Source organism: Spermophilus citellus, assembly GCF_964194105.1.
Source record: "Spermophilus citellus genome assembly, chromosome: 6".
In the NCBI taxonomy this organism is placed as follows: Eukaryota; Metazoa; Chordata; class Mammalia; order Rodentia; family Sciuridae; genus Spermophilus; species Spermophilus citellus.
In genome coordinates this window covers 34,612,739-34,626,725 of record NC_138187.1, presented here as the reverse complement: position 1 = coordinate 34,626,725, position 13,987 = coordinate 34,612,739, and the positions used below count along the sequence as shown (strand labels likewise).

The following is a 13,987-nucleotide window of genomic DNA, read 5'->3' as shown; positions in this document are numbered from 1 at the left end:
AACAGGCCTGGACCTGGAGGCTAACTACAGTTCACAGGGGATGGAGGCATCATTAACCACACGGGGGATGGGACAGAGAAGTCCAGACTAAGACCCTACAGGATGGATGATCAGTTAGTTCAGCCAGTAAATCAAAAGGGGAAAAAAAAAAAAAAGATGGGAGAAGAAACCTATAGATTAAAAGAAATTTAATCACATCAACTGGGATGGTGGATAATATTAGGATGTTGATTCAAACTATAAAAAAAAAACAACACCAAGAAAACCTTAAGGAGATGACTGAGAAAATCTCAGGGCTGACTGGAGACTGGCCGACAGGGATCCTTGCTAATTTTTCGGGAGTACAATGGTATCGTGATGATTTTTAGAGTCTTTCTATATAGGACAGATCTATGCTAGAGCATGACATTACGTGCTGTCAATGTCACAGGACCCAGGCAGGACGTGCGGGCCCATCAGCATAGCCAGGGCCCTTGTTGCTTGCTTTGGGCTGCAGAGTCCTGCGGGGTGGTCACTCACCAGCTGGCCAATCCGGTCCAGGTTATCCAGGAAGTACTTCACTGATTCACCCTGTCACAGAGAAAAACATTCGCGGCTCAGTCTTAATGGAGGAACCCCAACTGGCAAATTAAAGGACTAAACAGGCAACAGCAGGGACACTTCACTGTGCAGACAGGAAAGCAAAGTAAAAAAGACAAAGAGTATCCATGTGATTTTTAAAATTAAAAACACAATTAAAATTAAAACCACAGAATTTCTACAACAATGCGGTTTCTGCAGCTCTAGCCCCAAGATACGAACTCTGTTTTGAATGCTCCTGCTCCAGGCCACACTGCCAGCGGGGGACAGGAGCTTAGTTCTGTCTGCAGTTCTGTCTCTGACAAACTTGGCCCAAGGGACCCAGACATTGTTTCTAAAGACAGTAAACCCTGAACAGAAGGGGCAGTCTTTCCAGTTCCATATTATTTCACACACTTTTGTGACTTGGTGCAGAACAAGGAGCACCTTTAGGTTGGGTTTCCGAGGTGGATTGATAGTCCTGTGGACTGGGCCAGGTCCCATGGCTGGAGGCACACTTGAGGACACTCCACTTTCTGTTTCAGAATGTGCTTAGTGTCTAGGGCAGTGGCACTCACAAGGCACAAGGGGGCTCAGGGACATTCCAGTGCTGGCTTTAGCTCCAGTGGAGCTATTGGAGGAAGGAGTAAGTGAACAGGCAAGCAAAGGCCTCTCTTAGAAGGCGGAAATGAGTGCTCCCAGGTACAAAGATCTCACCAGAACCTCACTCTGAAAGCTAGGTGGCAGTGAGGCAGGCCTGGGCTTCACACACTGTCCCTTGAGGGGTTTGTGTAAGAGCTGCTCTGTTCAGGTCACTGTGCACCTTCCCACAAAGTGTACAAGAGGCAAGGTCACCCACACACTCGGCCAGTCGACACTCTAGATTCCCAAGGAAGAAAGATCACTGGAAAGGCACCAGATTACAGCTTGTGACTTCATAAGAAAAAGGGGGAGGACCGATGGGAGCCACCAGCTCTCAAGTTAGTTTCTTATGCTCCTCTGTCTCGGATGGCCCAAAGGCAGAAGAGTGACTTCCTTTACTGAAGAGTCAGCCTTCTGCTCCAGAATGTGAGGATGACTCAAGAGAATGTTTTGTTTAAAGGGGTGGGAAGGCCCCTTTCCGGCATTACAGCACTGATGATAAGCAGTAAAGGCGATTTTCCTCCTTGCTGGTCCTGGAACACAGGCTGCTCCAAAGTGGGAAGAGCCACCCCTGTGCCTCCTGGGGTGCCCAGGGCTCTACGCAGGGTGGCTCCTGCCCCCACTTCCCCTCCCACACCAGACCCTTGCATGAGAGGAAGCCATCATCCGACAGAGTGAGGCAGCACAGCCCTTCTGCTGGCTGCTCTGGTCCTTGGCTTTGTTTGCAATCTGCCTCCCCCATGCTTGGACAGGAAACAGCTGGGCAGTGAGAAAGCTCTGCAGGGACCGCAGTGCACCTGATTAGGACATCCTGCTTCCCTGAAATGCCCTTCTCTTCTCCCTCCTACCTCTCACCAGAATCTTGGAGGTGTGGAGACCCTGTACCTCACAGGCCCTCTGCCACTGCTGGCCACAATGGTGCCCACCATGCTCTCCAGGCAGGTTCAACAGGGACAGCACCTCAGAGCCAGGGCTGCTCCTGCCTGGTTCCACTGGGGAAAAAGGAAGCACTGGGCAGAGGAGGGCAGATGAGCTCTCTTTGCAGGGGGGTGGCAGGTTAGGCATAAAAAGTCACATCAGCTAGGCATGGTGGTGCATGCCTGAGATCCCAGTGACTCAGGAGGCTGAGGGAAGAGGACTGATTAGGAGTTTGAGGCCAGTCTTAGCAGTTTAGTGATACCCTGAGCAACTTAGGAGACCCTGTCTCAAAATAAAAATAAAAAGGACTGGGATGTAGCTTAGTGGTAAAGATCCCCTGGGTTCAATCTCTAGTACCTAAATAAATAAATAAATCATAGCAACGCAGACCACAGCCCCTACCATTCTGGCCACCAAGAGATAGGAAGACCTGGATGCAAGTGTTTTACCCAAATGGAAGTGCCCAGACACACAACCAGAGATGAGGTAAAATATAAAGATTTAGACGTAAGGACATTCTCCCCCAGTTTAAATTTAATTTAAATATTCCTTTTGAATTTGAAATCAAGTTCATCTAACTCCTGTAAAATGTATCAGATGCCAAGATAAAAAAGATCTTTCTCTACCAGGATGGCTTCTCCCCATCTCATGGCTGAGTCTCTTTGTACTAATTTGTGATCCTTGTCCATTCTGCACACGTGGAGACCTCTACCCTCCTAGGAAGAACAGCACAGGAGGGAGGGGTCAAATCCAGTTTCAGGCCAGGTTGCCTCGTCGGGATGAGAAGGCTGTTAGAACTGCGCTGTCGACCACCCTGCTCTCCAGCAAGGGGCTGGAGGAGAGGAGGCAAGGAAGGGAGCACCAATCAACCTTGCTGAAACCAGAACTTTGGTGACTGGCATCCACGCTCTGTGATGCTGTGCTGGGGCAGATCTAATTGCTTCCAGGGCAGTCATTTGCAACAGACTTCTTAGTTCCCACAGCATCAGCTCATTAACACGCAGGTTTGAAATCCCAAGATGGTCTCAACACAGAGTGTTTCTTTGGAGAACTAGCGTGTGACAGCCATGGAGATGTTAACATGAAATTGGCAGACAGAAAGTGCACACGGGCATGCTGAACAGGACTGCTCCACTCAGGACAGCGGCTGAATTCATGGCCTCGCAAACAGGAGGAAAGACCAGACTGTTTTTTTCACTCATTTGAAAATCTAAGTCACTTAAGGTGAGTAAGAACGAGGATTCACGGATTAAAACAAGAGGAAACAGTTCATCAGGTTGGGATCCTAGGCCCTGAGGCCCATGCTTGCTGGGGGCCTGCCCTCCTGAGTCAGCCCTCTCAGTGAGGCCTTCCCCTCCCAGCGCTGAGACCACTGGGTGGAGAAGCGGGTGGCTGTTTCAGGAAGCACAGCAGGTATATTTGGGGTTATGCACCTATGATAAGCACAGATAGGCGAATGGAATGAAGCTGGCTGCATCCTTCATAAGATCACCTCGGGAATAACCTGCCACCTACCCTGCAGTGGGCACATGCCCAGGCCTGCCCTACTGCAGTCTGTGGCCCCTGCTTTGATGTTGCTGCACCAGAGAAGGTGCCGTCCATGCCATCTTCTGGCCTCACACAAATCCCTGGGGCTGCAGGACCAAGAGAAAAGAACCTCGGGCCTTTCTTTCAACACAGGCCAAGAGGGCCCTCAAAGTCAACACACTAGAGCTGACTTTGGTTCCCCCAAAGTGTGGATGGTCTACAAGGTGGTGGTAAAGTGGCTACAGAAAGCACACACCAGCTTCTAGCCTGGGGCCATAGGTTTTGAAGTCTGAATCCTATCTACACGTGTGAGTCCTCTTACTGTTACTGACTTAGTAAGCACAACTCTTAAATTCTCAAGTGGGGCAGCCTGCCAAGGTGAGCCAGGATCTTCTACTGGAAGAAAAAAACAAAAAATCCCCCCAAAACCTAAAGGACAAAATCAACTCTTCAAAACTGAAGCCAAACTGAAATGAATTAGCTAAGAACCCTCAGGTTGGAAGTTCTCCTCACGATTTGGCCAGCACAGGGGCAAGTGTGGAGGAAGCTGCCTGGCTGGGCTTTGGCTCTTTTGAGCTTGAGTGGCCTCGTGTCTGTGCTGTGAACCCCCCAGGTCCCACTTAAGTCCTCGACCCTCCATCCACAAGCAGCTGTCCACGGCAACTATGGGATCCCCGGGAGAAGGGCCCACAGGGCCTCACAGAGCTGTACCTCTCCACACCTGGGAACCAGGGTCTGCCAGTCAGTTTCCTATTAAAATTCCAATGATATGCTTCATAGAACTAGAAAAAGCAATCATGAAAATCATTCGGAAAAACAGACCCAGAATAGCCAAAGCAATCCTAAGCAAGAAAAGTGAAGCAGGAGGCATCACAATACCAGATCTTAAACTATGTTACAGAATAATAGTAACAAAAACAGCACGTTGTTGGCACCAAAATAGACATGTAGACCAATGGTACAGAATAGAAGACACAGAGACCAACCCACATAAATACAGTTATCTCATACTAGACAAGGGTGCCAAAAATCTATATTGGTAGCCATTTCAACAAATGGTGCTGAGAAAACTGGAAATCCATATGTAGCAAAATGAAATTAAACCTCTATCTCTCACCATGCACAAAACTCAACTCAAAAAAGACCAAGGACCCAGAAATTAGACCAGAGACCTTATGCCTAATAGAAGAAAATATAGGCCCAAATCTTCATCATGTCAGATTAGGCCCCGACTTCCTTAACAAGACTCCTAAAGTGCAAGAATTAAAATCAAGAATCAATAAATGGGATGGATTCAAACTAAAAAGCTACTTCTCAGGCAAAGAAACAATCACTGAGGTGAAGAGAGCCTACATGATGGGAGCAAAGTTTTACCACATGCACATCAGAGAGAGCACTAATCTCCAGGATATATAAAGAACTCAAAAAACTTAATACCAAAAAAACCAAACAACCCAACCAATAAATGGGCTAAAGAACTGAACAGACACTTTGCAGAAGAAGATATACAAGTGATTAATATATGAAACAGTGTTCAACATCTTTAGTAATTAGAGAAATGCAAATCAAAACTACTCTAAGATTCCATCTCACCCCAATCAGAATGGCAGTTATCAAGAATACAAGCAATATTAAGTGTTGGAGAGGATGTGGGGGAAAAGGTACACTCAAAGATTGCTGGTGGGACTGCATATTGGAAAGCAGTGTGGAGATTCCTCAGAAAACTAGGAGTGGAACCACCATTTGACCCAGCTTTCCCATTCCCCAGTCCATACTCAAAGGACTTAAAATCAGCACACTTAGTGACACAGCCAGGTCAATGTTTATAGCAGCTGAATTCACAATAGCTAAACTGTGGAACCAACCCAGATGCCCATCAATAGACAAATGGATAAAGAAACTGTGGTATATATACACAATGGAATATTACTCAGCATTAAAAGAGAATATAATTATGGCATTTGCAGGTAAATGGATGGAGTTGGAGAATATTATGCTAATCGAAGAAGCCAGTCCCCCAAAACTAAAAGCCAAATGTTTTCTCTGATTAGTGGATGCTGATCTATGATGTGGGGGAGGAGGGCATGGGAAGAATGGAGAAAATTTGGATTGGGCAAAGGGGAGGGTGTGAAGAGGTTATGGGGGTAGGAAAGATGGTGGAATGAGATGGATATCATTACCCTAGGTACATGTATGATTGCATAAATGGTGCATCTCTACATCATGTACAACCAAAGAATGGAAATATTGTACTCCATTTGTGTACAATGAATAGAATACATTCTGCTGTCATGTATAAGTGAGTAGAACAAATAAAAAAAAAATAAAAAGAGCAAGTCATGAGCTGCTTTAGGCTGACAGACCCGATATCCACGAGGATTTGGACAAACTATTGTTTAAAACTCAGCTTGCCATGAGCGACGGTACATGCCTATAAAACCCTCAGTTTACCTAAAGTGGCATGCCAGGAAACAGAAAATCTGAATAGAACTATATTTATTCTAAAAAAAATGGATTTGTTATAAAAGAAATCTTCCCCAAAGGTAAACTCCAGGCCTCGATGGTTTCCATCAAATACTGAGAGAAGAAAAAACACTAATCTTCTGCAAACTTTTTCAGAAAAATCAAAGCAGAAGGGATAATCCCAGCTTCTTTTACGAGGCCAGCACAATCCTGACACCAAAACTGACAAGAATGTTACTGAAAAAGAAAAGTATAATCCAATATCCCTCTTGAACATAGACACAATCAATATCCCTAACAACACCTTAGCTAATCAATCCCAACAATACACAGGAAGTATAATACATCAGTAAAATAGAAAACAAACACCATTTTAACAAAATAAGAAAGAACATATAAACATTTTAATAGATGCAGTAGAAAGTACTTGAAAACTTTGATGTAAGCTGGGCACAGTTGCACATGCCTATAATCCTAGTGATTTGGGAAACTGAGGCAGGAGGATTACAAATTTGAAGCCAGCCTCAGAAATTTAGTGAGGGCCTAAACAATTTGGCAAGATTCTGTCTCAAAATAAAAAAATAAAAAGGGCTGGGCAGGTACCTCAGTTAAAGTGCCCCTGGGTTAAATCCCCAGTATCAAACCAAACCAAACCAAACCAAACCAAAAACCTTTGACCTACATACATGGTTAAAAATTCACACCAAGCCACATATAGGAAGCTTCTTAGTCTGACGAAGGGCGTCTACGAAACACCTACAGATAACATCTTAATTAATGGTGAACTTCTGAATTCTTTTACCATAACATTTGGTAGAAGGCAAGGGTGCTCACTTTTATAGCTTCCAGTCATTACTGTATGGGCAGGTTTACCGGCACATACAATGGAGACAGTAGGCAGGCGACACACAAAACAAGGAAAAGACGTGGGGACAAGGAGCAAGAAATGAAACTGAGTTTGCACATCACGGAACTGTGAGTACGAAATCCCAAGGAAGGAACCTATAAAATAGCTAACAATAGAACCATAAATGAGTTTAGCGTGTTTACAAGATAAATGGCCAGTATTCAAAAATCAAATGCATTTTCATATACTAGCAGTAAACAACTGGAATACAAAATTTTAAAAAAGCTATTTCAGTCAGGTGTGGGGACACATGCTGACATTACCAGTGACTTGGGAGGTTGAGGCAGGAGAATCATAAGTTTGAGGCCAGACTGGGAAACTCTCTCAAAATAAAAAATAAAAAGGGTTGGGGAGATATGTAGCTTAGTGGTAAAGCACCCCTGGGTTCAACCCCCCAGTACCAAAAACACCCCCCCCCAATTCTAAATGAGAATAAATTTTATTTGCTGTATGTTTTGTATTTTAAAATGGTTACATCTTAGAAACACTTAGTACAATATCAAAAGGAGGAAACTTACTGGATGAAGGGTGCATTTTATGCACTTTATCACCTGTGTGAGCTCCTGAGACACCACTGCAATCAAGGTGAGCTATCCCCTACCACAAGGGGCTCCCTCGAGCTAAAATTTACAGGCACACGGGCCCCTGCCTCCACTCTCCCTGTCACTGCTAACCTGATTTCCATCTCTTGTGTATGGTCTGTCCCCTGCCTTACCGTTTTGCCTTTTTCTAGACTGTACTTTAAATGCAAATATACAGCTTTCCCAAACTGGCTTTTTCTCAACTCAGCGTAATGCCCTTGAGGTCCACCCAAGCTGTCAACAGTTTGTTCCCTTCTGTTGCTGAGTAGGGATCCACCGTTAGGAGGTGGCTAGAGACATCATAAGTAAAACTGCTCTTGATATTCAGAGGATTTGTGGAATACGAGTTCTCATTTCTCTAGCATAAATGTCTAAGAGTGTGACTGCTGGGTCATAAGTGTATGTTTAGTTTTTAAACAAAACCACCCAACTATTTTGCAGAATGGCTGTGCATTTTACACCTCCACCAGTAATACATGGGGCATTCGGCTGATCAGCATCCCCACCAGCACTTGATATTTCACAAATTTTTATTTTATCTGTTCTAAAATGTGTGTAGTAATATTTTGAAAAGGCCTAAGTTTACATTTCCCTTAATTTGCAAAAGCCAGTAATGCTGAGTGTCTTTATTTATTTGCCATCTGTGCATTGTCTTTGGTAAAACTCCTCATACCTTATTTTGTACTTGGACTCTAGTGCTCCTGTGTACTACTTCAGTACCGTTCTCGGAGTTCTTAAAACATTCTAGACACGAGTCCTTTGTCAAATATGTGGTTGCAAATATCTTCTCTCAGTCTATGGATCATCTTTTTCAATCTTGATTTCTTTCTTTAATGGGTGACACTTTAGATGTTGTGTCTGAGAACTCACCAAGGTCTAGGTCCCAGGGAGTTTCCACTACATTATCTTCTCAAAGTTTTAGAATTTTACATTTAGATCTATGATTCAGTTTCAGCTAATTTTTGTATAGGGTGAGATTTAAGACAGGGCTTAGCTTTTTGGCCTGAAGATATCAGACTGCTTAAGCATGGTTTGTTCAGAGGCCTGCTTCCTTCACAGTTTGCTTTGTCCTTGTCAGAGATCAGCTGGACATGTGGAGGAGCTGCATGAGCTGCTCCACCCACCTGGGAGTTGTCCTTCACCAACACCACATCTCCAGTGCTATAGCCATACAAGACCAGAAGTCAAGGGGCGGGCTCCTCCTGCTGGTTCCCTCCCTCCCTTCCCTATTCCAGTGCCTTCCCAGATACATTTTTGAATCATCACATCTACAACTACAAAAAATTTTGCTGAGATTTTGGTGGGAATTGTGTTAAATGTGCCCATCATGTCTAAAGAAATGATTTTGATTTTTTCCATTCTGTGAATGCAACATGTTTCCCCATTTGCTTGGATCTTCTTGGATTTCTTTTATTGTTTTTAACCTTGCAAGTCCTACACATTTTGTTAAATTTACACCAAAGTATTTCATTTTTACATGACTGTTAATGGTGTGACATTTAAAATTTCTTTCCATGTGTTCATTACCAGTATATAGAAATAAATTTTACTTTTGTGTATTGGTTGCATATTCTCTGTAACCTTCCTAAACTGACACTAATCTACTACCTTCTTGCTGGACTCCCTGGGATTTTCCAAGCCATCTGCACCAGGAACAGTTTCATTTCTCCTTTACTGTAGATTTCCAATAAGGCCCAGGCCTTACTGCATTAACTAAAACAGGATGTGTTTCTTTTTAAATGTGACAAACCTTTTCACAGAAACTATCTGACCATTTGTGTAAAAAACTTAAAACCTAAAAATTGGAGAGAGATGTCATGTTCATGAACTGAAAGAGTCAATATTGTTAAGACATCAACCCCCAAAATTGATCTACTGACTCAGGACAAACCCAAGCAAAAATTCCAGCAGGAAGTCTTTTAATAGACATGGATAAGCTTGTGTTAAAACATATCTTTTTAGGACAACACAGAAGAACTCAAACAATTCTATAAAAGAATAGAGTTTTTATAATGCCTGATTTTAAGACTTAATATAAAGTAATGCTAAGAGATTTTGGTACTGGTGGAAGAAAAGCTACATAGATCAACTGAAGAGAAATGTGCATCCACAAAGTAGCCCAAATATCTATGAACAATATGATTTTTGAAAAGTTGTCAGAGTAATTCAACGTGAAAGGGAAGTGACATGAGAAACCCAGAAGATCTTTATGGACAAAATGACAAACAAACACACACACACACACACACACACACACACACACAAAACAACGTCCCCAACCACTTCAGACACAAAACAGATGCAAAATGGACCCCAGATCTAAATGTACAACCCAAAACTCTTGATTGTAAATAGGAGAATATCCTTGTGATTTTCAGTTAGGAAAAAAATTCTGTGCTGCAAAAATTCTCAGATGAACCTCAGTGATACATGCCCTGGTACTGTTTCATCCTCCAGAGTGTGGGAGGAGCCTGTGAACAAAAATCACCTTGACATTGTGCAGTCCTTGAAGGGGTCCTGGGACCCCAGAACACACGCAGAGACCACTGTTGTAGGGAGATGGGCACAGGTGGACCAAACTGCCCTGCAGCAGGATCACCATGGTCCAAAGCAGAAGTGACCACTATCTACCTCCAAATATGACAGATGAACTGCAATCCTGTACAACAGAACTGCAAAGAGCCAATGAGGAGATCATGACCACGTGTCCCAGTTTGTGGAGTCTCAAAATGCCACGGAACAAAGAAATGAGTCGGAATAAAAATTTCAAGTGATTCTTTATTTACATTCTTTATTAACTTTATTTAGAGTTAAAAAACAGACAAAGCTAAACACACTAGTTATAAGAATGAAAACACATACAGTGCTTCCTCTGTGGCAGATGCTACTGCAAGTGTCTTCTGTTACTAACTCTGCTGGTCCTCACAACACCTGAGGCAGGTGTCAGCCCATCTTGCAGAGGAGAGGAGACACAGTGGTCATCTGGCTCCTTAGATGACAATTTAGGGATAGACAGATGGCAAAAATACAGGAAAAGGAAAGAAATAACTACCCCAGTCTCAGAACAGTGGTTCTGCTGGGTGGAGGTAATGGGTACAGGGGTGTATAAGTTCCTGTAGAAGTTCTAAATCTGAGTGGTGGGCACTGACGTGTTTGGTGTTTTTTTTTTTTTTTTTGGGGGGGGGTACTAGGGATTGAACTCAGGGTACCCACCCACTGAGCCACATCCCTAGCCTCTTTTTTTTTAATTGATTTTTTAAAAATAATGACATGGGGCTGGGGTTGTGGCTCAGTGGTAGAGTGCTTGCCTAGCACGTGTAAGGCACTGGGTTCGATCCTCAGCACCACATAAAAATGAAATAAAGATATTGTGTCCACCTACAACTAAAAAATAAATATTAAAAACAAAGAAAGTAGGGAGTGTCAGTGAGCAGTGTGTGATGATTGAATAAATTTATTAAAAAATGAAAATAAATGACAGTGGAATGCATTACAATTCATATTACACATATAGAGCACAATTCCCAGCCTCTTTTTTGTATTTTTATTTAGAGACAGAGTTTGAGTTGCTTAGTGCTCCGATGTTGCTGAGGCTGGCTTTGAACTTGTGATCTTCCTACCTCAGCCTCCCCAGACTCAGGATTACAGGCATGCGCCACTGCGCCCAACCTTGGTTTGTATTTTAATCTGTGCATGTTTCAAACCCTCTTTTATAGTCATATAGGATATGAGGAACACTTATATATTGTAATTTAAAAAAAAGAGAGAGGTGGGGAGGAAAAAAATAACCCCAAACAAATTCAGAGTGAAGGCTATTAAAAACAAGTCCTTTAGGCCAGGCAACTCCTTCCAAGCAGCTTTTCAGAAGTGTGTGCAGATCTCATTAAACACAGTCCTTCCGCCTCTTCTCAAAGCCCCTTGATCAGCGAGCTCCTTTTATAAAGCCTTGCTCCTGGCTTTCTGCCACTCTCTCCACCAAGCACACTGCCCAGGCCAGAAGCAACTAGTAGCTTTGTCATATGACTGGGAACACATCAAAATGACTTATTTTTTAAAAATAGAAAACTACTGGTATCTCAAGGTCGAGGAATTGAAAGTTGACAAAATCAAAGACCTCTGTGTGCACCACGTAAACTGGGCACACAAGTGACCACGGCAAGTCACTAGTTGAACAGAGGACTGCTCTTTCCTATTGCTCGTGTCTCCACCTTGGGCAAGGGGAGAACGCGGAGAGATGACTAAAGAGCCAGAAAATCACCAGCGGTTCAAGACTTCCAAGTAGGAGAAAGGTCACTTTATACCAAAACAAATTGCTTGGGCTCACTTCTAAGCAGCCTGCCTCTCAGCATCCGCACACCGTCTGTTTGTGCCAGCCCCGAGGCCAGGCCAGGCCAGTGTCTCATCAGCACAGCAGCCCCAGCAGCCCCACCAGAAGCAACCTGTCCTGAGCACGGGAAGCACCTGGGGCTAAGCCCCGCCGCCCCCCAAGCCAGCTTCAGCACTGGGTTTCCTCACTGCTGGGCACAGTGTATTCTTTAGTCCAGAGACACCAGGAATGACGGCACAGTGTCGGATCTGTGGGGTGTCCAATGGCCCTGCGGAGCAGCCCATGCAGGCTCACACACACTCCGGGAGCCATGACAAACCTGCTGCTGTCCTTTTAAGCCTTCCCAGCCCCCTCCCTGAAATCCGTCTGCACTTCCTTCTATAGACAGCTTATCCCGAGAGCTAAGTTTAGCTACTACCATTTCTAATCTTTCCTCCAGGGACCTGGCTGAGTTCTGCCTCCCAGAGGCACCAGCCCCTGGTTCACTCTCGGCTGCAGCTGCAGGTCCTCCCAGCAGCCCAGCTTCCTCGGGCAGGCGGGCGTGCTTCCAGCTGACCTCCCTCACCCTGCATCCATCCTGCCTGGAACCAGTCTTCACACCTTTTGGGAGAGCTTGTTTAGACCCCAGGCAACCCAGCTCTGCTTCTTCCGTGCTGTGCATGGCAGGTCACCTCTCCAGGCCTGTTTTCCCTTCTGTCAGGTCAGAATGACACCCCTGTTCACAGAACTGTCTTCAGACTGAGGGTGCAGGGTGACCCGGGGCAGGCACTGGAATGGCAGCCCCGCCATTTGACTGAAGCCACTGCTTTGGCTCCCAATTCCAGGATGGCAGACTTGATGACAGGATTTGGGACATTACAAGAGGAAAGTAAAGTAAGAGAAAGATCCAGGAAACTTTTATTTTTTAAATTTTTATTAACCTAATGTTACTCAGGTCAACTGGAAAGAGAACACAGGCAAATCGTCCTTCATGCCTACTTCACTGTCCTCTGGAAGCACCGTTTTCTATTTGATTTCTAAGGACAGAAACAATTCCCATTTTACAGAGGATCCTGCTTCCAAAACCAGCCTCCAGCCCCAAATGCAAATTAAATTTCACTTGATTTACAACTTGCAGCTCTTGGGTCTGCTTTCACCATATGCTTGGATTTGCTAAAAAACAACAAAATGAAATGCTGCAATGAATAGTTGCCAGAACGGGCTGCTGGAAAGTGAGAAGCCTGCGGCACTGCCCTCACAGAAGAGAGTGTGGCCAGGAGGTGGAGGCTGAAGCCCCAGGAGCACCAGGCCTGCCTGGAAAAGAGAAGGTGGAGAAGGCGCTAAACCAGGACGTTTGTGCTTTGAAGGTAATTAAGGACAAGTAGCTCTTCAGATCACTCCAAGTCCACGTTTTCCCACCTGTCAGGTCAACAAAATGCCAGGACCTGAGAAAACAACCTGCACAGATGCCCACTCCTCTCCACCTGCCTCTCTCCAGCCCCTCCACAAACACGTGAAAACAAGACACCAAAACACCAACTGGAGACACCAAATGGCTGTGGCTCCAAGGGTGGGGAGGCAAACAGGCTTCTCTTTAGGGAGGTTCTGAGGGCTCTGTGCCAAGCCCTGCTCACAACAGACCTTGGTTCATGAAAGATGGCAAAGGGTAACAGACAGCTCAGCTCAATGGCAAAGTCCAATATTGGCTGCGAGGTGCCAGGCACTGGGCGTTTGCATCCTGGACATATTTTCTTTAAATCCAAATGGAGCACAAGGATTCTTATTTTCCTAGTTGAAGAAACCAAAGCTTTAGAAGTTAATTTGGCCAAGGTCAAAGTGCCTCTGGAGTCCGAGCTCTCAGCCGCTGGGGCACCAGGCTACAGGGATGAGCAGAGGCTGTCAGCTACCAAAGTCCGCACGCCAGGCTTTCAACTCAGAGGCCAAGTACAACTGAATTTCCTAAACATTAGACTACAAAATCCAAACAAGGACAGCCCTCCCCCTCCCAATGGGACCTGAATGCCACACAGTGAGAGGGAGCACAAGCTGCAAGGTGTCGAGAGGAACAGGCATGTGGAAGGGAGC

At 44.8% G+C, this 13,987-nt stretch overlaps 1 protein-coding gene across 1 annotated transcript in view; it reads right to left on the bottom strand.

Moving 5' to 3' along the window:
* The window catches only part of LOC308651222 (guanine nucleotide-binding protein subunit alpha-12-like), a gene marked incomplete at its 5' end in the record, with an annotated part of 101,849 nt that overhangs the window by 3,637 nt on the left and 84,225 nt on the right, over positions 1-13,987 (bottom strand). Inside the window, one exon of the mRNA XM_081298174.1 lies at positions 520-570. Coding sequence (XP_081154300.1) covers positions 520-570 — 51 coding nt within the window. The remainder of the gene's footprint in view (positions 1-519; positions 571-13,987) is intronic.